At 46.0% G+C, this 26,375-nt stretch overlaps 1 protein-coding gene across 1 annotated transcript in view; it reads left to right on the forward strand.

Annotated features, from left to right (window-relative positions):
* Nucleotides 1-26,375, forward strand: part of mettl24 (methyltransferase like 24) — a 128,518-nt gene that overhangs the window by 43,081 nt on the left and 59,062 nt on the right. The window contains exon 3 of the mRNA XM_078212367.1: nucleotides 25,514-25,653. Coding sequence (XP_078068493.1) covers nucleotides 25,514-25,653 — 140 coding nt within the window. The remainder of the gene's footprint in view (nucleotides 1-25,513; nucleotides 25,654-26,375) is intronic.

The following is a 26,375-nucleotide window of genomic DNA, read 5'->3' on the forward strand; positions in this document are numbered from 1 at the left end:
TCTCAACTGCTCTCTGAAATGGCCTAGCAAGCCACTCAGTTGTATAAACCACTAACTATAGAGTTTCAAGAAGGCAGCTCACCAACATCTTCTCAAGGGCAACTAGGGGTGGGCAGTAAATACTGGCCAGCCAGCGACGCCCATGTCCCACAAATTAATAGAAAAACAACACCCCCATCTCCCCGTGCTTGAACTGTGTCATTTACCTGCCCTTTGTCCCCATCACTTGATGCGCCTACAATCTCAGTCTGAGACATTTTAATTAATCCTCAGCGAAATGTTTATGTGAAAACATTGCTTCCTGTCCTCAGCCTCGGCTGGCTTAGCTCTCATTATTTCAATTCTTCCCATTTGTCCTGAATTCTCCCGACAGGGGAAATATTTTCTCCATATTTCCCCTCTCAAATCCCTTCATAATTATAAACACTCTGGGCTGGATTCTTGTGAAGGAGGCTGGAAGGTAACATCAGGAAGCTTCCTGACTCACCCGACCTGCCTCTGCCCTATTTTTGTTCCAGGATGGCAGGGGTGGGACGGCATCGGGGTGGACGCAGGCCCGAGACAGCAATGGAGGGAAGGATGGGAAGGTCTCTGTTTACTGGGACATTGGCTCTATTTTAAGGATGAATGTCAGGTTCTCAACTCATCCCTATTATATACCCCACATCCAACCCCAAAGTGCCTGTCATACAGCCTCATACTCCCTCCAAAGCCCATACCTATCCATGTCCCACATGCATCCCGCTTACCCTCGAGCCACTCTATGCCCTGTCATGCCCTATGCCCCCTCCATGGCCTATAAATATCCTTCATTGTCATTCACCCCATATCTACTAATGGGCAGAGATAAGGAGCTAAGTCTTTGAAATTGAATAAAAATAACATTCAAACCCACTTCATACTGAAAAAAGCTCTCATTCAAAAAAGCCATTCAAGAAAATTAAATCTCCTTCAGTGGTATTAAGTGCTCAATCTGCTATAAAAACAAACATCCATTCAGAAACCACATCAAAAACTGATAATCAGTTTATAATATCTTAAAACTGTCACGGAAACTGTGAATACCCAGTTCAGATAAGTGGTTCTGTAGCTTTTGAAACTCAGCCAAGCATCCATAATGGGTTCAGCTGTTGTCGTAATCTATCACAGCTCAGAGACAATGAAGCATGCTGAAATTGCAAAAGTGGATGACCCTTTTTATTTTAGGCTACATCAGATGTCTTGTCGACCAATGCGTATCAAACCTTCTGTTTTGTTTTCTCTAATGGAAAATTCCAGATCATTTTGTTCCAATTTTAAAGAGCTGTGGACATTTAAAACACTTCAGATCACAACGCGTAGAGTTCCCCAGCAGTGGTTTATTCATTTTGAAGCACAATAGCATCTTTCCCAATGGGAAAAGTACTCTAATGCATCACAACATTTACGCAATGCTGATCAACATACCTTTGCAGGACAGAGTCCTCAATACATCAATGGATCAAACATTACAGTCCAGCATCTAACTATCGAAGCTGAAAGAACAGGGGTGGAATTTTCACGCTGGCAGGAATGGAGGTTTGGCTGAACATCAAGTTCTCTATCCTTGCTTGCAGCGGCAGCAGGGCACAAACAGCCGGAGAAACCCGGCCCGGAATTTGTGTATTTCAAAGCCTCTCAATGAAAGAACTCTCGGAGCAAGTGACTATTTCTTTTTGATTCCCCACTTGGGACTGGGATTCCCCCGAAGTTCACAGCTCCTCTGGAATGCCATGGCCCATGTATTCTTACAGAAGGGGGTCTGAAATGCCCACTCTGCAATAAAGCCAGCAAGGGCAGGAGTGTTGAGCACTGGCGGGCTATCCGCCCCTCCTTATCCCACGCAGGCAAAATTGTCCGAAATGGGAATGTGAGCAGGAATCCTGCCTGCCTGCCAGTCGGCCTGTCTGGGTGGAAATCCAGGCCCTAGATTTGACCTCTCCTCAACTCAAAGCAACATGAGTCTAATCTGTGTAACTTTCCATTATAATGTAAGCCCTGGTATCATTCTGATGAAGGCCAGTATACCTGACCTGAGCCTCAGTGTCCAATACTGAACACAGTACTGCAGATGGGGCCTGACCATGAGCCATTTGTACAACCTCCTCACCGTTTGTACCCCAGCTCCCGAGCAATAAGAGACAGCACTCCATTCATCTTTGCAATTACTACTTCTATCTGTGCACTAGCTTTCACAAACCTCTCCTTGCTTACAGTATAACATCTGCCCGCTCTCTCCACACCGCCCATTCACTCAGCTGGATTTTCCTCCACTAACATTGGGAGAAGAGGTGGAAAAATATGACGTTAGTCATACTGCCATCTCCCCATCTTGGGCAAGCCTTCTAAGTCCAGGTGGCTATGGTAATTGGGAAAAATTAAGGGGTGCGACTCCACCTTCAGAATCTTTGAAAATGACTAAGATGGAGGGATACAAAAGAATGGTCTAGTTTGGACCAGGGAGCGGCGCGGGCTTGGAGGGCCGAAGGGCCTGTTCCTGTGCTGTATTGTTCTTTGTTCTTTGTCCTTATTTCTCAGTAAATAAGTTTGGCTTGAGTTCTTTCAATTGGGCCAAATATTTGCTTGTTGGAGCATAGGAGTAGGCCATTCAGCCCATCGAGCTTGCTCCGCCATTCAAACGGATCATGGCTGATCATTTAGCTCTCCGCCATTTTCCCCACCAACTCTTGATGTCCTTAGTTTTCCATCAATATCTGCCTTGAACATGCTCAATGATCGAGCTTCCACAGCTCTCTGGGATAGAGAGTTCCAAAGATTCACTATCCTCACCTCAGTTTTAAATTGCCTTTTCCTTATTCTGAGATTCTGTCCCCTGGTTCTAGACTCACCATCCAGGGGAAACATCTTATCCACATCTACCCTGTCATGTGCTGTAAGAATTTTATACGTTTCAGTGACATTGAAATCATCATAGAAACCCTACAGTGCAGATGGAGGCCATTCGGCCCATTGGGTCTGCACCAACCACAATCCCACCCAGGCCCCACCCCCACATATTTTACCCGCTAATCCCTCTAACCTACGCATCCCAGGACTCTAAGGGGCAATTTTTTTAACCTGGCCAATCAACCTAACCCGCACATCTTTGGACTGTGGGAGGAAACCGGAGCACCCGGAGGAAACCCACGCAGACACGAGGAGAATGTGCAAACTCCACACAGACAGTGACCCAAGCCGGGAATCGAACCCAGGACCCTGGAGCTGTGAAGCAGCAGTGCTAACCACTGTGCTACCGTGCCGCCCAATTGCACCCAATTCTTCGGACCGCTAGAGAATACAGGCACAGTTCCCTCAATCTCTCTTCATAAGACAATCCTGCCATTGCTGGATTTAGTCTGGTGAATCTTCATTGCAATCCCTGTACAGCAAATATATCCTTCCTTAGATAAGACCAGAACTGTATGCAGTACTCCGGGTGTGGTCCCATCAAGGCTCTGTATAATTGCAGCAAGGCATCCTTACTCCTGGACTCAAATCTCCTTTGATGAAGGCCAACATACCAAATTTGTCTTCCTAATTGCTTTCTGCCTCTGCTTTTCGGGAGCATAGTGTGGAACATCTGCGAGATTCAAGATAAACTCACCAAAGTCTGCTGCCCATCAGAGGTCCCTGTGAGCGTGCAGTGGTACAGCTGCACTAAGCTACGGGACTATTTTCTCCATCACAGTTAATCACAGAATCCCTACAGTGCAGAAGGAGGCCATTTGGCCCATCCAGTCTGCACAGACCACAATCCCACCCAGGCCCTATCCCCCTAACCCTACATATTTACCCTGCTAATCCCCTGACACTGAGGGAGAATTTAGCGTGGCCAATCAAACTAACCCACAAATCTTTGGACTATGGGAGGAAACCGGAGCACCTGAAGAAACCCACACAGACACGGGGAGAACATGCAGACTCTGCACAGACAGTGACCCAAAGCCGGAATTGAACCCGGGTCCCCGGCGCTGCGAGGCAGCAGTGCTAACCACTGTGCCATCATGGTGTTAGGGTCCTGTACTCATGTTCAACTTCAGATTTCTCCATCAGAGGCTGTTGTTTTTTATTTCATTTGCTTAGCAACTTTAAATCTGTCTCCTTGTAAGACTAAACGTGCTTGTTGCTTTACACCACGTGAGATTCCATTTCCCCTTAGGAATGAAGCAGTGTCTCACGTGTAATAACAGCCGGGAATTAATTTCAACCATTTTGCTGGATTTTAGAGATTTGAAAGGTGACCAGATGATTCCCTGACACTTTCTGCTGAATTGTCCACTGTAACCCACAGATGGGTAGTGGGTCTAAACTGGCGGTGCTGCGGGTGATCACAGCTAAGGGGGCAAATGCAAGCCAAATATGGAAATGTGTGTAAACTCCACCCAGAGATGCTGATGGAAAGATTTGGTGAAGAATGATAAGAGTGCCCTGAGAAACCTAAAATTCTCGTCTGGGAGCAGGAGCGTGCTTTGGAGAGCCTTTGGGATTACGGAGTACTCCCTCGACAAGAAGGGAGGCATGGGAAGAGGGAGTACAGAAGTTCAGCACAGTTAGAGCAGACTGAAGCTGGCAGGGTACCAAGAACCAGATGAAGCCAATTTAAAGGGTTGCAGATGAAGAGATTGTGTTTAAATATCAAGAGGGATGTGGAATCTCCAACACAAAACAACAGAGCGGTTTGATTGTGGCGGAAACTCAGGGGGATTGTGTTCCTGTGGCTTGGAATTTTCCAATCGGACTAAAACGCTAAAGTTTATTTGTTAGTCACAAGTCGGCTTACATTAACACTGTAATGAAGTTACTGTGAAATTCCCCTAGTCGCCACACTCCGGCGCCTGTTTGGGTCACCGCACCTAACCCAGTACGCCTTTTGGACTGTGGGAGGAAATTGGAGCACCCGGAGGAAATCCGCACAGACACAGGGAGAACGTGCAAACTCCACACAGACAGTGACCCAAGCCGGGAATGGAACGCAGATCCGTGGTGCTGTGAAGCAGCAGTGCTAACCATTGTGTCACCGTGCCGCCCGTATGCAGTATGGGCTTCAGATATTTTGACTATGAAGTAGGAGAGGCACGACGGGTGCTCACCTTCCATAATGAACATTGCTTGTGCTGCGATACTTATGATACCACACCCCCGGCCTTGGTGAATCATCCACTGCAGGTAACAGGGAGGTTCTCTGCTTGCTCTCAGTGTGGTGAGGAGCAGCTGGACCACTGACTGCCAGTCTCATTCAGATTCAAACTTACCCAAAGTCTTTTCGATTAGATCCCTGGCAGAAACAGAAATCTTTTCCTCCCATCAGTTTGATCTGGATTCAAACTGGAGTCTCAGAGGTGCAAGGGCAGAGCAGGAATCCACTTTACCACTCAGCCCCATGTTCAAACGTAAAGAAGTATTGGAGCTGAAAGGTGGTTTATAATTTCAAATCTAAAGCCCATCAGCATTGGAAGGGCTTTGGAATGCCAATATGTAATAGACACAAGTTCCTTTTCCTTTCCTTTTCAAAGTAGGCTAGCTTATAGTATCATTAATCACTTCTTTCAGCTGGATTTAATTTATTACATATGCACTTCAGAGCAGGCAGTTGGCTGGCCATTGTGTAACCCTGTGTGTTTAATAAGAAAATGTTCAGAGACCGACAGAAAGGAAATGGCAGGAGATGAACTGCAATAGGCAGTGGGGGGATGGAGAGTAATCTTACCTACACAGGGAATCTCGACAAAGCCAGAACTCAGCTTCAGGGAATTGAATAAGACACTTCCAGGTACAGTAGGAAAGCAGGGTTAAGAGCCAGTCGGAAACAGACAGAGCATCAATCTGAAGGTGTCTTTTTTTTTTACCTGATTTTAACACCGTCAGTATCAGCTGCAGAGCTTCCCTGGCTGAGAATGCAGATCGCAGTGTGTTATAGTGATGTAGTCCTCCGATCGAAGCTCAAGTCCAGTGGCAGCCAAGTGTAAGGCCGTGCTCCCAAAGGGTCTTTTGCCAATGTCACTTTGAATGAGTTACACGTCAGAAACACACACCCTGGTTTTAACTCCTTTCTTGACTGATGCCCACTCCAGGGGAGGCGATGGCCTAGTGGTATTATCACTAGACTATTAATCCAGGAAACTCAGCTAATGTTCTGGGGACCCGGGTTCGAATCCTGCCACAGCAGATGGTGAAATTTGAATTCAATAAAAAAGTATCTGGAATTACGAATCTACTAATGACCACGAAGTCGTTGTTGGAAAATCCAATCTGGTCCTTTTTAGGGAAGGAAATCTGCCATCTTTACCTGGTCTGGCCTACATGTGACTCCAGAGCCACAGCAATGTGGTTGACTCTCAACTGCCTTTTATCAAGTCATTTGAAAGACGACTAGGGATGGGCAATAAATGCTGGCCAACCAGCGACGCCAATGTCCCACGAATTAAATAAATAAATCCAGCGGGGCAGTTAAAATGAGGGCAGCGACTGAACCCCCTTAACCTCATTCACTTCCCTTCGAGTCCCCGTATAAATTAGCCTATTTTTGGGTTCCCTGAAAATGTTGCCGCAATTAAGGCCATTAGTGTGCAGGCAGACTGATTGATTGTTGGTATGTTGCAGTTTTTGAATAATTATACAGCCTCCAAACATATTGGCTCCTAAAGAAGCCAAGTTCAGAGCTGGCACAACATTTTTTTATATTCGTTCATGGGCATCGCTGCCTGGCTAGCATTTATTGCCAATCCCTAGTTGCCCTTGGACAAACAGGACTAGATCACTCAGCATCTGGCGTGAATTGTACCTGAGTCTAGGTGCAAAGATATTCCTTTTCCTTGAGCCTTGAAGAGTGTGAATATTTAGTTGAAAGAATTTTCAATAATAATTGTATCAGTATCACAGTAAAGCTGCCACTCTTCCCTGAGCTGCATATGTTTCTATTCTCAAAACACCTGCTACCCTTCAAGCTAAGCCCAGATTATTTTTCTTGTGCCAACATACACAAGCCATAGATGTGCTCTCGTTCCCAGTGCCAAGCTGTGCGGTCAAGTGCATAGTGGCCAGTGATCAATAAACCCTCTAATGGCAGAGTGGATAGTCAGAAGCTTTTTCCCAGGGTGGAAGAGTCAATTACTAGAGGGCACAGGTTTAAGGTGCGAGGGGCAAGGTTTAAAGGAGATGTACGAGGCAAGTTTTTTACACAGAGGGTGGTGGGTACCTGGAACTCGCTGCCGGGGGAGGTAGTGGAAGCAGATACGATAGTGACTTTTAAGAGGTGTCTGGATAAATACATGAATAGGATGGGAACAGAGGGATATGGTCCCCGGAAGGGTAGGGGGTTTTAGTTCAGATGGGCAGCATGGTCGGTGAGGGCTTGGAGAGCCGGAGGGCCTGTTCCTGTGCTGTAATTCTCTTTGTTCTTTGTCTTTGTTCTTCGTCTTTGTTCTTTGTTAATGAGCAATGTGCAGGGATTTTACTGCATCTCACATCACATCAGACGATGGTAATATTGACTGTTCTGGATACTTTTGTAATGTGCTAAGCTATCTATGAAAGAGGATTATTCATGATGAGGGCTAAATAAAGAAGCAAATCGTAAAAGCAAAATATTGAAGGCAGCCTGGAACCAGTTCAAAGAGGGTTGCATCAACAAACCAACCAAATGAGAAAACCTGTTTTTTGAATATTATAGAATCAACACTGAAAGAGATCATTTAGCCCATTGCATTACTGCTATCTCTTCCACAGGAGCTGCCTAATCTAAATCAGTTGTCCAGCTCTTTCCGTATTGTTATATATTTAAGTGGTTGCATGATTGCTTTAAGAGCATGAGTGAATGGTGATGTCATTAGGGTGTTGCACAGGCTGCAGTTTTAGTTTCAGTTTGTTCTCTATACAGGCAAGAGGCACTAGAATAAATCTGTTGTTGTTAGTTTGAATTTACGTGCTCAAACCACATTCTTTTCTTTATGTTTAAAACCCACAACCCCTGAAATAGTACATTACACCTATATTCCTCTATATTCTTCTTTTTCAAGTACTTATCCAATTTCCTTTTTACAAATGAGCTACAAATCGTTGTCGCACATTCACCAAGGCCGATGAGAGAATGGGCCTCAGACTAAACATCCAGAAAACCAACCTGCTCCTGCCACACAGCAGTGCTTCCCAACCATCAAGATCCATGGTGAGCCCTTGGACAATGTGGATCATCTCCTGTAGCTCTGCTGCCTCCTCTTGGCAGGAGCAGATATTGGTGAGAAATCCAGCATCGACTCCAATGCTTCAGTGCTGTCTTCGCATGCCTGAGGAACAAAGTATTCGAAGACTGAGACCTCAAATCCAGCACTAAGCTCACGGTCTACAGAGCAGTCATGATTCCCACCCTCCTATATGCATCAGAAACATGGACGATGTACAGCAGACACCTCAAATCCCTGGAGAGATATCACCAATGTTGCCTCCACAAAATCCTACAAATCCACTGGTGTACCAAAGTGAGTATCCTTTCCCAAGCCAAAATCCCCAGTAGAGGCACTGGTCATGCTCAATCAGCTGCGATGGACGGGCCACATTGTTGGCATGCTTGACACAAGACTCTTGAAACAAGTGCTCTACTCCGAGCCCCGCAATGGCAAGCGATCACTAGGGGGGCAGGGAGAACACTACAAGGACGCCCATAGAATCCCGACAGTGCAAAGGAGGCCGTTTGGCCCATCGAGTCTGCACCAACTCTCTGGCAGAGTATCTTACCCAGGCCCTCTCCCCGTAACCCCACACGTTTACGATGGTTAATCCATTTAACCTATATCTTGGGATACTAACGGACAATTTAGCACGGCCAATCCATCTAACCTGCACATCTTTGGATTGTGAGAGGAAACCGGAGCACCCGGAGGAAACCCACACAAACACGGGGAAAATGTGCAAACTCCACACAGACAGTGCCCCAAAGCTGGAATTGAACCTGAGTCCCTGGAGCTTTGAAGCAGCAGTGCTAACCATTGTGTCACCGTGCCACTCCACTGCTCTGACACTCTGAAAGCCTCCCTAAATAAGTGCGACATCCCCATTGACACGTGGGAATCGCTTGCCTTAGAACACACAAACTGGAGAAGAAGCATCCTCACAGTGTCAGGAACCCGGGTTCGATTCTGTCCTCGGGTCACTGTCTATGTGGAGTTTGCACGTTCTTCCTGTGTCTGCCTGGGTTTCCTCCGGATGCTCCGGTTTCCTTCTACAGTGCAAAGATGCATGGGCTAGGTGGATTGGCCCATGCTAAATTGTCCCTTAGTGTCCTTACTGACCCTTCTGCCAATGGGAACAGTTTCTCCCTATTTATTCAATCAAAACGCCTCATAATTTTGAACACCTCTATTAAGTCATCTCTACCATCAGGAGAACAGTCCTGACATCTTGCGTGTCTGTCCAGGACTGAAGTCCCGCATGCATGGTCCTATACTAGTGAGTCGCCTCTGTTACCCTCTTCCAGGGTCTTGTCACTTTATTAAGAGCAGTGCTCCTGTCATTGAGAATTCCCCAAATTACAAAATATGTTCATTTCTTCATATCAATTTACCTTTTGTTCTTCAGGGGGAGTGTGATTCCTCCTTACAGTGGAGTTACTACTCTCTTGTCATGTGTGCATCAGGAAAATGACATTGTCATCTTTAGGGGCGTAATTGGCGTGAAGCCCGCAGTTGACCAAGTGCCCGTAGAGACTGCTCACTGCCATTGATTCCTGGAACATTTGCAGTATTTTCTGAAGCCTTTGGCAGTGTTCTCTCATCACAATCATCACATTGTCATTACACCTTGCTTCCAAGCAACTCAGCAAACAAGTGGACTCTGTACATTCTGCATTGCTTCTTCCCAAACTAAACACAACATTCTTTCTCTTGAAGGCTGATTGAAATCTGCTTTGGGTCCCATCAACAGCAGCATTCCGAGCTGCCAATCCTGGGGGAGGGTTGCCAAAAAATTTGCCCACTTGCTTCGAATTTCATATTTCATAATCATCTTTGTACCAGACATTAGAGTGGTGTTCATTCAGCAGTGAATAATATTGTGATGACCTGAGGGATCTGTCTTCTCTGGTGACATGATTCAGCAGTGTGATGGAATACTCTCCATTTGCCTGGGTGAGTGCAGCTCCAACAACACTCAAGAAGCTCGACACAATCCAGGATAAAGCATCTCGCTTGATTGGCACCCTATCCACCACCTCCGACATCCACTTCCTTCACCACCAGCAGCGCACAGTGGCAGCAGTGTGTACCATCTACAAAATACACTGCAGGAACTCATCAAGGCTGCTTCGATAGCACTTTGCAAACCCATGACCTCGACATCTAGAAGGACAAGGGTAGCAGATACATGGGAACACCCACCACCACCTGCAAGTTCCCCTCCAAACCAGTCACCATCCTGACTTGGAATTAAATCGCTGTTTTCATGTTGTTCCCTTGTTTAAGAAAGGAAGCAGGGATAATCCAGGAAATTATAGGCCGGTGAACCAGTGGTGGGTAAGCTTTTGGAGAAGGTATTGACGGACAGGATATATGCACATTTGGAAGAAAATGGACTAGTTAGTGACAGGCAGCATGGTTTTGTATGGGGAAGGACATGTCTCACTAACTTTATTGAATTTTTTGAAGAGATGACAATTGATGAAGGAAGGGCTATGGATGTAGTTTATCTGGACTTTAGTAAGGCATTTGACAAGGTCCCACATGGCAGACTGGTACAAAAACTAAAATCACATGGGATTCAGGGTGGGCTGGGTAGGTGGATACAGAACTGGCTTGGTTATAGAAGACAGAGAGTAGCGGTGGAAGAGTGTTTTTCAGACTGGAGATCTGTAGCTAGTGGTGTTCTGCAGGGATCAGTGCTGGGACCTCTGTTCTTTGTAGTATATATAACTGAGCTGGAAGAAAATGTAGGGGGTATCATTCGTAAGTTTACAGATGACACAAAGATCATCTTTGTTACTGCTAGTGTCAAGGATTGTCAGAAGATACAACAGGATATAGATAGATCGGAGACTTGGGCACAGAAATGGCAGATGGAGTTTAATCTGGACAAATGTGAGGTGATGCATTTTGGAGGATCAAATTTAGGTGTGAATTATATTGCAAATGACAGAACCCTTAGGAATGGGCAGTATGGTGACACAGTGGTTAGCATCGCTGCCTCACAGCACCAGGATCCCAGGTTCAATTCCCAGCTTGGGTCGCTGTCTGTGTGGAGTTTGCACTTTCTCCCCGTGTCTGCGTGGGTTTCCTCCGGATGCTCTAGTTTCCTCCCACAGTCCAAAGATGTGCGGGTTAGGTTGATTGGCCATTCTAAATTGACCCTAGTGTCAGGTGGATTAGCAGGGTAAATGCATGAGATTACAGGAATAGGGCCTGGGTGAGATTTTGGTCGGTACGGATTTGATGGGCCAAATGGCCTCCTTCTGTACTGTAGGGATTCAATGAACATTAACATACAGAGGCAAATGAGCGCGCAGGTCCACAGTTCCCTAAACGTGGCAACACAGGTGGCCAAGGTGATTAAGAAAGCATATGGCATGCTTACCTTTATCAGCTGGGGCATTGAGTACAGCAGTTGAGAAATCAGCGATATCAAACCTTGGAGTATTGTGTGCAGTTCTGGTCACCAAATTACCAGAAGGATATGGAAGCTTTGGAGAGAGTGCAAAGAAGGTTCACCAGGATGTTGCCTGGCCTCGAGGGTGTTGACTATGAGGAGAGGTTGAATAAACTAGGATTGTTTTCACTGGAAAGACGGATTCTGAGGGGAGATCTGATAGAGGTCTACAAAATTATGAGAGGCATAGACAGGGTGATAGTCAGAGGCTTTTTCCAAAGGTGGAAGTGTCAATTACAAGGGGCACAGGTTCAAGGTGAGAGGGGGAAACTTTAAGGGAGACGTGCAGGGGAAGTTTTTCATGCAGAGGGTGGTGGGTGCCTGGAACGTGCTACCAGAGGAGGTGGTGAAAGCAAGCACATTAGCAACATTTAAGAGGCATTTGGATGGGTACATGAATAGGGAGGGAATAGAAGGATATGGACCAAGTAAGGGCAGAAGGTTTTTTTTTAGTTTAGTTAGAGCATCATGAACGGCATGGGCTTGGAGGGCCGAAGGGCCTGTTCCTGTGCTGTACTTTTCTTTGTTCTTTGTTTACTGGGTCAAAATCCTGGAACTCCCTCCCTAACAGCACTGTGGGTGTACCTACACCACATGGACTGCAGCAGTTCAAGAAGGCAGCTTGCCGCCACCAACTGAAGGGCAACTAAGAATAAGCAATAAAAATGGTGACCTATCCAGTGATGCCCAGGGCCTGTGAAAGAATATTTTTTAAAGATGAACCTGCTAACATCATCCAGAATGATAGCCACCATGACTTCTCCTTAATAGAATAGTTCAGACCTGGTTTTTCTTTCTTGATGGAAGGGATAATGTTTGTGAAGGTAAATCTGCTGTTCATATGTACAGCTCAGAAATATACCTCCATCAACTAAAGTGTGCTTGATCCAAACTTACAACACAGATCGCAGCAGATTGAGAAAGTGGTTTACCATCACCCACCTTCTCGAGGGCCACTGGGGTGGGGAATAAATACCAGCCCTGCCAACGCACTGAGAATGAATTAAAAAGAGAGTGTAGGGAGACGTGAGTTTGATTGATCTAAAGCTCACCTACTCTTTCACACAGTATCCCTTGATCCTACTCTTGTCAGTAATGCGACTAATTACCTCTTGAATCCATTAGCCTCTATTAACTTTCTAACTTGTTCCAGATAAATTCTAAAAACGTTCATCCTGATTTTCATTAAAATTTAGCTTTATAATCACATTCAGATGTGATAAATGCTGAATTAATTATCTTGAAGCCTTAGAAATAGAATCATATCCCTACAGTGCAGAAGAAGGCCATTCAGCCCATCGAGTCTGCACCAACTCACCGACAGAGTATCCCATCCAGGCCCTATCTCTGTAACCCCACATATTTACCCCACTAACCCCCCTACACATCTCAGGACACTAAGGTGCAAATTGCCACGGCCAATCCACCTTACCTGCAATTCTATGGACTGTGGGAGGAAACCGGAGCACCTGGAGGAAACCCACGCAGACACAGAGGGAACGTGCAAACTCCACACACACACACAGTGACCCAAGGTGAGAATCGAACCGGGCCCCTGGCGCTATGAGGCAGCAGTGCTAACCACTGTGCCACAATGTGTGCTTATTTCTAGCAAGACTAATATTCCCCATTCTAGCTGAAGGGAATGCTCCCAGTACTTTTCCTCCCATCTTTTATAATCTTTCACTATAATTATAGGAGGAGGCAATTGCCTCGTGGTGTTATCCAGCTACTGTGCCACCGTGTCGATCTTTCGAAACGCTGGGTTGGGTTTTAATACCTGGATTGGGGGTTAGGCCTACAGTGAAAATTTAAAACATATCAAGTCAGAGCCCAAGCTGCCTTCAACTCTCCTCCTTCCAGGTTTAATGGAGGCGGTTGAAAGGCAGTTGAAATGTTTTAGTAATACTGGTAACTTCTGATCTAACCTGCTTTGCAGGTTTAACTGTGACTCTGACAAAGGGTCAGCCAGACTCGAAACGTTGGCTCTATTCTCTCTCCATGAATACTGTCTGAGATTTTCCAGCATTTTCTGCTTGTGTTAACTGTGGCCTATTGGGTTTCCTGGGTCCTCGGGAATGGTTTTAACTGAAGGTGGGGTCATCTTCAAAGAGAAGGGAAGTAGTTTTGCAGCACTGCTTGTGGGCTAGGAGGAGCAGGAGTGTCTCCTCCCAACCCCAAATCAGGCGAACTTCCAGGCAAGGAACCTGCCGAGGATGCACGCTGTGGAACTCCCTTTGAATTGTGCAGATGGGCTCAGTTTGGGTTCTACCAGGGCTGCTCAGCTCCAGCCTTAAACATAGAAACATAAACTTGCCCCTTAGGGGGATTAGCAGGGTAAATAATTGGGGTAATGGGGATAGGGCCTGGGTGGGATTGTTATCGGTGCGAATTCGATGGGCCGAATGGCCTCCTTCTGCACTAGGGATTCTATAATTTCTATGATAAGCATAGAAGATAGGAGCAGGAGGAGGCCATTCGGCCCTCCGAGCCTGCTCCTCCATTCACCACGATCATGGCTAGAATCCCAAGTGCAGAAGGAGACTCGATAGCCTAATCCTGCTTTCTCCCATAACCTTTGATCCCATTCACCCCAAGTGCTATATCTATCCGCCTCCTGAATACATTCAATGTTTTGGCATCAACCACTTCCTGTGGTAATGAATTCCACAGGCTCACCACTCTTTGGATGAAGAAATTTCTCCTCATCTCCCTCCTAAATGGTCTACCTCGAAACCTCAGACTGGGACTCCTGGTTCTGGACTCTCCCACCATCGGGAACATCCTCCCTGCATCTACCTGGTCTAGTCCTGTTAGAATTTTATAAGTCTCTCTGAGATCCCCCCTCAATCATCTGAACTCCAGCGAAAACAATCCTAACCTGGTCAATCTGTCCTCATACATCAGTCCCGCCATCCCTGGAGTCAGCCTGGTAAACCTTCATAGAAACATAGAATCCTACAGCGCAGAAGGAGGCCATTCGGCCCATCGAGTCCGCACTGACCACAATCCCACCCAGGCCCTATCCCCACAACCCCATGCATTTATCTTAGCTAGTCCCCTGACACTACGGGGCAATCCACCTAACCCGGACATCTTTGGACTGCACTCCCTCAAAAGCCTTGGTCCAAACATGGACAAAATAAGCTGAACTTGAGAGATGAGATGATATCAGAGAAAATCCTGGCTATTGTTTCAAAAACCTGTGGATGTCTGTGGAGAAGAATAGGATGTGACTTCATCAAAAAGGCCAGATGAGGCTGAAAGGCCGGGGGACTGGCCTGCCAGCATCTGAAGCATTTGGGATTTCAATAACTGAGCACCAAAGCTGTGTGACGTGGGCGAGAAGCCCTCATTCTGATCTCGCTGAGGATCACAGAGAGACACCAAAGAAGGACCAGAGAGGCAAGTTTTTATACACAGAGGGTGATAAGTGCCTGAAACGCACTGCCAGAGGTAGAAGCTGTTACGATAGCAATGTTTAAGAGGCATCTGTAAATACTGAGGCTGGGGTTGAGCTGGGGAAGGCACTGGGGGGCCAGGGCAAGGCTAGCTAAGAAGAGGAGCACTCTGGAGGAGGATGACCTGAGTGGGCCTGGAGGTCTGGAGTGCATCTGCTTCAATGCGAGGAGCGTAACAGGTAAAACAGACGAACTTAGGGCCTTAATGCTTATGCAGAATTTGGATGTGGTTGCGGTGACGGAAACTTGGTTAAAAGAAGGACAGGACTGGCAGCTGAATATTCCGGGGTATAAGTGTTTTAGGCGAGACAGAGGAGGGGCTAAAAAAGGTGGGGGAGTAGCGATATTAGCTAAGGAGCATATTACCGCTGTGCAGAGGGTAGACAACTTAGAGGGGTCATGTACTGAGTCGCTGTGGGTGAAACTCAGAAACAGGAAGGGTGCAGTCACTATGCTGGGGGTGTACTACAGACCACCCAACAGCCCACGGGAAGTGGAGGAAAGGATATGTCAGGAGATTCTGGATAGGTGCAGAAAAAATAGGGTTGTTGTAGTGGGGGACTTTAATTTCCCTGGCACAGACTGGAAAGTGCTTAGAGCTGGGGGTCCGGACGGGGAGGAATTTGTAAAATGCGTACTGGAAGGTTCTTTGGAACAGTATGTAGATAGCCCGACTAGAGAGGGGGCTATACTGGACCTAGTTCTGGGAAATGAGCCCGGTCAGGTCGTCAAAGTTTCGGTAGGGGAACGTGTGGCAAATAGTGACCACAACTCTGTTAACTTTAGGATAGTAATGGACAAGGATGAGTGCTGTCCTACGGGCAGGGTGCTAAATTGGGGGAAGGCTAACTGTAGCCGGATTAGGCAGGAATTGGTGGATGTTGATTGGGAGAGGATGTTCGAGGGTAAGTCCACGTCTGGCATGTGGGAGTCTTTTAAGGAACTATTGATAAGGCTGCAGGATAGGCATGTGCCTGTAAAAAGGAAAGATAGGAAAGGTAGGATTCGAGAGCCGTGGATAACCAGGGAAATTGAGGATCTGATTAAAATGAAAAGGGAGGTGTACGTTAAGTCCAGGCAACTGAAAACAGATGGAGCTCTGGAGGAATACAGAGAGAGTAAGAAAGAACTCAAACGGGGAGTTAGAAGGGCAAAAAGAGGTCACGAGATGTTCTTGGCAGGCAGGATTAAGGAGAATCCTAAGGCATTCTATTCATATGTTAGGAACAAGAGTTGTCAGGGAGAAAATCGGACCTCTCAGGGACAAAGGAGGGGAATTATGCTTAGAACCCAAGGGAATAGGGGAGATCCTAAATGAATACTTTGCATCGGTATTCACAAAGGAGAGGGGTGTGTTAACCGGGAGTGTCTCGGAGGGAGGTGTTGACCTGTTAGGGAAAATCTCCATTACAAGAGAGGAGGTGTTAGGTTTTTTAGGGAACATTAAAACTGACAAAGCCCCAGGGCCTGATGGCATCTATCCTTGACTGCTCAGGGAGACGAGAGATGAAATTGCTGGGCCTCTGACGGAAATCTTTGTCGCTTCTTTGGACACGGGTGAGGTCCCTGAGGATTGGAGGATAGCGAATGTGGTCCCGTTGTTTAAGAAGGGTAGCAGGGATAACCCAGGAAATTATAGGCCGGTGAGCTTGACGTCCGTGGTAGGGAAGTTGTTGGAGAGGATTCTTAGAGACAGGATGTATGTGCATTTAGAACGGAACAATCTCATTAGTGACAGACAGCATGGTTTTGTAAGAGGGAGGTCGTGCCTTACAAATTTGGTGGAGTTTTTTGAGGAAGTGACAAAAACGGTTGATGAAGGAAGGGCCGTGGATGTCGTCTATATGGATTTCAGTAAGGCATTTGACAAAGTCTCACATGGCAGGTTGGTTAAGAAGGTTAAGGCTCATGGGATACAAGGAGAAGTGGCTAGATGGGTGGAGAACTGGCTTGGCCATAGGAGACAGAGAGTAGTGGTCGAAGGGTCTTTTCCCGGCTGGAGGTCTGTGACCAGTGGTGTTCCGCAGGGCTCTGTACTGGGACCTCTGCTTTTTGTGATATATATAAATGATTTGGAAGAAGGTGTAACTGGTGTAATCAGCAAGTTTGCGGATGACACGAAGATGGCTGGACTTGCGGATAGCGAAGAGCATTGTCGGGCATTACAGCAGGATATAGATAGGCTGGAAAATTGGGCGGAGAGGTGGCAGATGGAGTTTAATCCCGATAAATGCGAAGTGATGCATTTTGGAAGAAATAATGTAGGGAGGAGTTATACAATAAATGGCAGAGTCATCAGGAGTATAGAAACACAGAGGGACCTAGGTGTGCAAGTCCACAAATCCTTGAAGGTGGCAACACAGGTGGAGAAGGTGGTGAAGAAGGCATATGGTATGCTTGCCTTTATAGGATGGGGTATAGAGTATAAAAGCTGGAGTCTGATGATGCAGCTGTATAGAACGCTGGTTAGGCCACATTTGGAGTACTGCGTCCAGTTCTGGTCGCCGCACTACCAGAAGGACGTGGAGGCGTTAGAGAGAGTGCAGAGAAGGTTTACCAGGATGTTTCCTGGTATGGAGGGTCTTAGCTATGAGGAGAGATTGGGGAAACTGGGGTTGTTCTCCCTGGAAAGACGGAGAATGAGGGGAGATCTAATAGAGGTGTACAAGATTATGAAGGGGATAGATAGGGTGAACGGTGGGAAGCTTTTTCCCAGATCAGAAGTGACGATCACGAGGGGTCACGGGCTCAAGGTGAGAGGGGCGAAGTATAACTCAGATATCAGAGGGATGTTTTTTACACAGAGGGTGGTGGGGGCCTGGAATGCGCTGCCAAGTAGGGTGGTGGAGGCAGGCACGCTGACATTGTTTAAGACTTACCTGGATAGTCACATGAGCAGTCTGGGAATGGAGCGATACAAACGATTGGTCTAGTTGGACCAAGGAGCGGCACAGGCTTGGAGGGCCGAAGGGCCTGTTTCCTGTGCTGTACTGTTCTTTGTTCTTTGTTCTTATTTTGACAGATACATGAATAGGCAGGAAATAGAGGGATATGGACCACGTAGAGGCAAAAGGTCTTTAGTTTAGAAAGGCGTCATGTGTCAGCGCAGCATGGAAGGCCGAAGGGGCCTGTTCCTGAGCTGTACCGTTTCTTTGTTCTTTGACCAGGTATTTCACTCTCCATATGAACAGAAACTGGAGGGCTGGACCCTGGGCAGCTCTCACATGTCCCCAGGCCGATAGTCAAGAAAGAGACTGGTTGAGGAGTGGGTGCAGATTCTCTTTTAGCCCATGGGAGGTGTGAAATTCCCGAAACAAAGAGGGTGCCGCACACCCTCAGAAAATGCCAGCGCATCTAAAATATTCCATCAGAGTCCTCTTGAAAATAACAACCAACTGAGGTGTGTAACTTTAAGGAAATAGCTCAGGCATGTAACCCATGGTGTTTTGCTTGCACTGCTTTCAAATGACAGCAAGTGTTTTGGCACCAGGCCCCACACATATGGAAAGTGCACTGCAATGAGGATTAAACAGAGATGCGAGCAGCCCTCACGATAACAGGCGACATCAGCTCCCAGTCAAAGTGCTTCCACGTGAGTGAAACATGAGAAGCCAGCAGCACGAAGAGAGATAAACTACAGAAAGCTCTGGAAGGTCGACACCCCACACGGTGATAGCATGGAAAAAGGAAAGAAAAACTGCCCTCAGGTTTCTTTAACTCTCAGCGCAAGATTATTCTGAGAGAGCTTATGTGCTGCTCTTCAGCCTGGATGAAGCCCAAATGCAAAACATCTGGTGAATGTTGATAGTCTCAATGGCCACCCCGGTGTCCTGACCTGTCTGCATCTGGAAACCTTTGTCCACTCACCTCAGGAAGTTACAGGTCAAACTGCAGAGGGGAAAGCAGATGGCTCAGATACAAAACCCTTTGCCAATATGATTGTGGCTGAACTATTCCATTCACTGGAGGCGATTCCAGCTGTAGTCGTTCCAAATGCTGCTCCATACCGGAGCAGCTTTGGGAAGCTGTCTTGTCTTTAGACTGTTCTGAGTCTCAAGAGCATTGGACTGCAGAATTCAACGAACCGCCTCAATCCCACTGTCAAGTGAGCATTAATCTGTGCTGTGTTAAACCTGTGAAAAGGGTTTTTTGTTGTTTATGGGTTTTGATTTGAATTGGAACTCATTAGAGATATTCATTAAAGGTTATACATTTATAGTGGTTGGTTTGTTTCTTGTTTGTAATGGATAAAAGTTCTTGCTAATTTTCTTACTATACATGGTGACTATATTCTTATATAAACTTTGATAAAAGCTCCCTAGTGGGTCACTGGAATCATACCTGAAGTGAAACATCTCATGCTCATCCTAGTTAAATTCAAGATGCAAAACTTATGATTCAGGCGGGCTTCATAAAACACTTTGGAGTTTCCAACCTGAATTGGAAATTCTCATTTTTATTTTCACTCAGAAATGATTTGATGGCAGATAGCGAATAAACCTTGATACATAAGAGACCTACACTGCAGTGCACATAATGCTGCACACTGTTAGGTTCCAGGCAGCTATTCTTGTAGAATCCTTCATTTAAGTTCTGTCACCTCGGCAGTCCCCAATGTGCCTCCTAAAACTAAAACTAATATCTTATTACTCCCAGATAAGCCTAATAAACACCACCTGGAGTATGAAAAGCAATCTTTCAGTCCCGGTGACCTTCATACATTGTTCAAGCTTCCCTTTCATGGTTGGCAGTGTCATGGGGAGTTGTCTGATTGAATTACTCCTTTGTAACTTGCTTGGAGCTATATATTGTGTTTGGCATTGCAACACTGCAACCTTACAGTGAATGTTATTCAATTAAGAGTGACCGACCCTTTTAGTTGTGTTTGATTTTTGCTAGCAGATAAAGTCTCACTAGAACTTGCACAGTTAACTTCCGTGTGATCTCTTTAATTGTTGTAGTAATCTCGTCCGGCATCAATAACAATGTTGTGACTGCCCACATGTGTGCAGAAAGAAAATAAGGGTTGTGTTTTTCTGTTCTGCTCAGTCCCCCGGTGCAGGGAAGAAGCAGCTGGCTCCCAACTCACAAAATCATAGAATCCCTCCAGAGCAGAAAGAGGCCATTGAGCCTGCACCGACATCAATCCCACCCAGGCCCCATTCCCGTCACCCCAGATATTTACCTTGCTAATCTCCCTGATACTAAAGGGGAATTTACCATGGCCAGTCAATCTAATCCACACATCTTTGGACTGTGGGAGGAAACTGGAGCACCCGGAGGAAACCCACGCAGACATGGGGAGAATATGCAAACTCCACACATACAGTGACCCGAGGCCGGAATTGAACCCGAGTCTCTGGCACTGTGAGGCAGCAGTGCTAACCACTGTGCCACCCTAACCCGTGACACAATGATCCTGAGAGCCATTATTTTGGGCCCTGTGATCTACTAGACTTCCCTGGGTGGATTCTAATGGTAGTCATGATGTGGAGATGCCGGCGTTGGACTGGGGTAAACACAGTAACAAGTCTAACAACACCAGGTTAAAGTCCAACAGGTTTATTTGGTAGCAAATGCCACTAGCTTTCGGAGCGCTGCCCCTTCGTCAGGTGGAATGGGAGATGTGCTCACAAACAGGGCATGCAGAGACACAAACTCAATTTACAGAATAATGATTGGAATGCTAATCAAGCTAATCAATGCTAATACAGCTAATCAAGTCTTAAAGGTACAGACAATGTGAGTGGAGGGAGCATTAAGCACAGGTTAAAGAGATGTGTATTGTCTCCAGACAGGACAGCTAGTGAGATTTTGCAAGCCCAGGCAAGTTGTGGGGGTTACAGATAGTGTGACATGAACCCAAGATCCCGGTTGAGGCCGTCCTCATGTGTGTGGAACTTGGCTATCAGTTTCTGCTCAGTGACCCTGCAGTGTCGTGTGTCGTGAAGGCCACTACAAGGCTGCCTTCAGACTTTTGAATGGACCTACCTTGCATTAAGTTGATCTTTCTCTACACCCTAGCTTTGACTAGAACACTCTCTCACTCTGCACTCTCTCATTTCCTTCTCTATGAACAGTGTGCTCTGTCTGTATAGCGCGCAAGAAACCATACTTTTCACTGTATACTGCTACGTGTGACAATAATAAATTATAGAATCATAGAGGTTTACAGCATGGACAAGGCCCTTTGGCCCAACTTGTCCATGCCGCCCTTTTTTTTTAAAGCCCAGTTTTTAAGGCTAATCCCAATTGCCTGCATTTGGCCCATATCCCTCTATACTCATCGTACCCATGTAACTATCTAAACGCTTTTTAAAAGACAAAATTGTACCCGCCTCTACTACTATACCTGGCAGCTTGTTCCAGACACTCACCACCCTCTGTGTGAAAAAGTTGCCCCTCTGGGCCCTTTTGTATCTCTCCCCTCTCACTTAAACCTATGCCCTCTAGTTTTAGACTCCCCTACCTTTGGGAAAAGATATTGACTATCTACCTTGTCTATGCCCCTCATTATTTTATAGACCTCTATAAGGTCACCCCTCAGCCTCCTACGCTCCAGAAAAAAAAGTCCCAGTCTATTCAGCCTCTCCTTATAACTCAAACCATCAAATCCCGGTAGCATCCTAGTAAATCTTTCCTGCACTCTTTCTAGTTTAATAATATCTTTTCTATCATAGGGTGACCAGAACTATATACAGTATTCCAAGTGTGGCCTTTCCAATGTCTTGTAGAACTTCAACAAGATGTCCCAACTCCTGTATTCAATGTTCTGACCAATGAAACCAAGCAAGCTGAATGCCTTCTTCACCACTCTGTCCACCTGTGACTCCACTTTCAAGGAGCTATGAACCTGTACACCTAAATCCCTTTGTTCTGTAACTCTCCCCAACACCCTACGATTAACTGAGTAAGTCCTGCCCTGGCTCAATTTACCAAAATGCATCACCTTGCATTTATCTAAATTAAACTCCATCTGCCATTCGTCAGCCCACTGGCCCAATTGATCAAGATCCCGTTGCAGTCTGAGATAACCCTCTTCACTGTCCATTATGCCACCAACCTTGGTGTCATCCGCAAACTTACTCACTATGCCTTAAAAATAACAATTCCATTTCTACAAAGTCTCATCAATTATGAAATCCATACATGTGGGTCCACGATGGATGCAGTTTTTATAATAATCTCATCCAAATCATTAATATAAATGACAAATAACAGTGGACCCAATTCTAATCCCTGAGGCACACCGCTGGTCACAGGCCTCCAGTTTGAAAAACAACCCTCTACAACCACCCTGGCTTCTGTCGTCAAGCCAGTTTTGGATCCATTTAGATACCTCATCCTGTATCCTGTGAGATTTAACCTTATGCAACAACCTACCATGTGGTACCTTGTCAAAGGCCTTGCTAAAGTCCATGTAGACAACATCAACTGCACTGCCCTCATCTACCTTCTTGGTTACCCCTTCAAAAAACTAAATTAAATTTGTGAGACATGATTTTTCACTCACAAAGCCATGCTGACTGTCCCTAATCAGTCCTTGCGTCTCTAATAGCCAGTAGATCCTATCTCTCAAAATACCTTCCAACAACTTACCCACCACAGATGTGAGGCTTTCTGGCTTGTAGTTCCCAGGCTTTTCCCTGCAACCCTTTTTAAACAAAGGCACAACATTTGCCACCCTCTAATCTTCAGGCACCTCACCTGTGGCTATCGATGATTCAAATATCTCTGCTAGGGGACCAGCAATTTCCTCCCGAGCCTCCCACAATGTCCTGGGATACACTTCATCAGGTCCCGGAGATTTATCTACCTTGATGCGCTTTAAGACTTCCAGCTCCTCCTCCTCTGTTATATGTACACTCCTCAAGACATCACTATTTATTTCCCCAAGTTCCCTAACATCCATGCTTTTCTCAACAGTAAATACTGATGAGAAATATTCATTTAAAATCTCACCCATCTCTTGTGGATCCGCGCATTGATGACCTTATTGATCCTTAAGAGGCCCTACTCTCTCCCTTGTTACTCTTTTGCCCTTTATGTATTTGTAGAAGCTCTTTGGATTCTCTTTTGCCTTATCTGCCAAAACAATCTCGTGTCCCCTTTTTGCCCTCTTGATTTCTCTCTTAACTCTACTCCTACACCCCTTATACTCTTCAAGGGATTCACTTGATCCCAGCTGCCTATGCATGTTATGTACCTCCTTCTTTTTCTTGACCAGGGCCTCAATATCTTATCCAGGGTTCCCTACTTCTGCCAGCCTTGCCCTTCACTCTAAGAGGAATGTGCTTACCCTGAACCCTGGTTAACACACTTTCGAAAGCCTCCCATTTACCAGACATCCCTTTGCCTTCCCACAGACTCCCCCAATTAACTTTTGAGAGTTCCTGCCTGATACTATCTGTGGTGAACCATTGTTGGTTCCCACCAGGTAGTGCTGAGCCAGGGTCTGGCCAGTACTATGAGTCTGTAGATATGTTACTGTTGGGGTTAGGGTTGGGCTGTTCTACCTGTTAATATAGTCCTATGGTACACCCCAGTTGGCTCCGCCTCCTGGGAGAGGTATAAAGGTCACTGCTCTGCCTGGTGACCCTTTAGTCTGGGATTGTGTACTGTATATAGTAGCTCTGTTATTGTTGGCAATAAAAGCCTTTATTTCCCAAGTACATCCAGCCTCTCGTGTGTTATATCGCGCATCACTATCAAAACCAAATCAAATCAAAATCAAATCTTTAAGTTTCAAAGCCAATGCTCAGAGTGGACCGGGCAAACCCAAATCCATTCCTTGCTTGCTCCAAAAACCAAATTCAAAATCCAATTGAATCCAATTCAAGGTCCCCACAAGAGAGACAAACAAGATCATTGATAAGGCATTGCACCGCAACCTGGGCTTGATCTGACATTTGATTTGAGACAAGTTGTTGCTGGTTCACACAGTGCCTTGATTAGGACCAGTTTATTTTACAAAGATAGACACACTGCAGCCAACGTTCTTCCTCCTTGCCCTTCACTGGGTGCTCTTGTCAGGTGCAGGGCAGTCAAACTTCACCTTGTTTGACCTGACCTGAAATCCCCCTGTCTTCTCTCATTGATTTGATTGGAGCTCAGCCCAGGTCGACCTCCCAGTGAGACCCACACCCAGATTGGGAGGAAGAACTCCAATCTCCATTACAGGCTCTTGGAGACCTCCCGCCAGTCATCCAGAAAGCCTCCAGCCCTGACTGCATCTAATGAGTAGCACGTGGAGCATTTAGCATGTTTTATGTAGTAAAAAGTATAAGATAATAAATAAGCAATGTTTTATTAATTCTTCTAATGATTTCTTGGTGGCCGGGCTGGGATTTATTGCCCATTTCTAGCTGCCCTGGAGAAACTAGTGATGCCTTGTGCTGGCTTGCTGGGTCACTTCAGAGTTAACCACCTTGCTGTGGGACTGGAGTTAGATATCGGCCAGAGCAGTTAACTTTTCTTCCCTGAGGAACAGTAGCCAAGTCAGGTTTTGATGACAGTTCAATATATTAATGGGCCCTTTTTTATTTACTGATGTCAACTCTGGATCCCATTAACTGAATTCAAACAGCAGTGCTGGGGTCTGAACTCACATTGTCTGGATTATTATTCCAGGCCTCTGAGATACTGGTCCAGCAGCAGAGGTTCACTATACTGCCGTAACTTTTTAACATTCATTCGTGGGACATGGGCATTGCTGGCTGGCCAGCATTTATTGCCCATCTCTATTTGCTCTTGTTCAGAAGGCAGTTGAGAGTCAACCATATTTCTGTAGGTCTTGAGTCAAATGTAAGCCAGACCAGGGAAGGACATTATTGGTTGGCCCTGCTGCCTCACAGTGCCAGTGACCCGGGTTCAATTCCAGCCTCGGGTGACTTGTCTGTGTGGAGTTTGCACATTCCCCCAGTGTCTGTGTGGGTTTTCTCCAGTTGCCTCCCGCAGACCAAAAGAATTTCTCCCTCAGTACCCGAACAGGCGCCGGAGTGTGGTGACAAGGGGATTTTCACAGTAACTTCATTGCAGTGTTAATGTAAGCCTACTTGGGACACTAACAAATAAACCTTAGTGAACCAGAGGGGTTTTATGCTCATCAGTAGATTTTTTAAAAATGAATTCAACTGTTTGTGGGATTCGAACCTGGGTCCCTAGAACATTAGTTGAGTTGCTGGATGAATAGTCTAGTGATAATACCAGTAGCCAATCGTCTATCCTTATCTTTGTGTCCTGTCTGAGTTAGCTGCTTGGCCTCTGATGGGGTTAATATATTTATCATCTCTCTGTGGGCCAGATATAAATCCTCAGTTTGTTCAAGCTCTCGAGATTGCAACAGTTTATTTTCAATGGCCATATTTAAAACAAATGAGCACCAATATTCGTTTGTTACTGTACAGATTTCCTGTAACAATGCGGATGGAAAGGGTTGGATTGGCGGTCTGGAACCCACCCAGGAACCCTGGCCCGTTTGCCTGGACAGTACCTTCCACCTTGCTCAGCAGATGCACAGAAAGCAGTGCCGGATTTATTCAGTGGGGTGAGTGTGATTTTGAACAGTTCAGAGTTATGATTTCAGAGACTGCCAGCTCTTATTCAGCCAGTAAGAGCCCTGCAGGCAGTGTTCATCTTAGACCTGCCCAACATTGTTGTTGAAAATGACAAGCCTCTGTGAATTAGAGCCTTGATAAAGGGAACGAGATTTTGTAACTGCAGGAAATGGTTTAAGTGTTTGGCTTTTCCTGGGTGGACATCTCAACTTTGGAGACAGAAAGCCATGAATTTCTACTCCAGAGACGTGAGCACATAATCCAATGCAGTGCTGCTCGAGTGTTACACTGTCATAGTCAGAAAGCCATTGAGTTATACAGCACAGAAACAGGCCCTTTGGCCCATCATGTCTGCACTGGCCATCAAGCACCTATCTATTCTTGGTCCATATCCTTTTTTGCTATGGCAGTTCAAGTGCTCTACTAAATACTTCATAAATGTTGTGAGGGTTCCAGCCTCTACCACCCTTTCAGGCAGTGAGTTCCAGATCCCCACCACCTTCTGGGTGAAAATTGCTTCTCAAATTCCCTCTAAATCTCCTGCTCTTTACCTTAAACCTATGTTCCCGGGTTATTGACCCCTCTACTAAGGGGGAAAGTTTCTTCCTATCCACCTTATCGATGTCCCTCATAATTTTGTACACCGCGATGAGTCTGCCCTCAGCCTTCTCTGCTCTAAGGAAAAGAACCCCAGCCTAACCAGCCTATCTTC

The sequence above is a fragment of the Mustelus asterias genome, chromosome 5 (assembly GCF_964213995.1).
Source record: "Mustelus asterias chromosome 5, sMusAst1.hap1.1, whole genome shotgun sequence".
Lineage (NCBI taxonomy): Eukaryota > Metazoa > Chordata > Chondrichthyes > Carcharhiniformes > Triakidae > Mustelus > Mustelus asterias.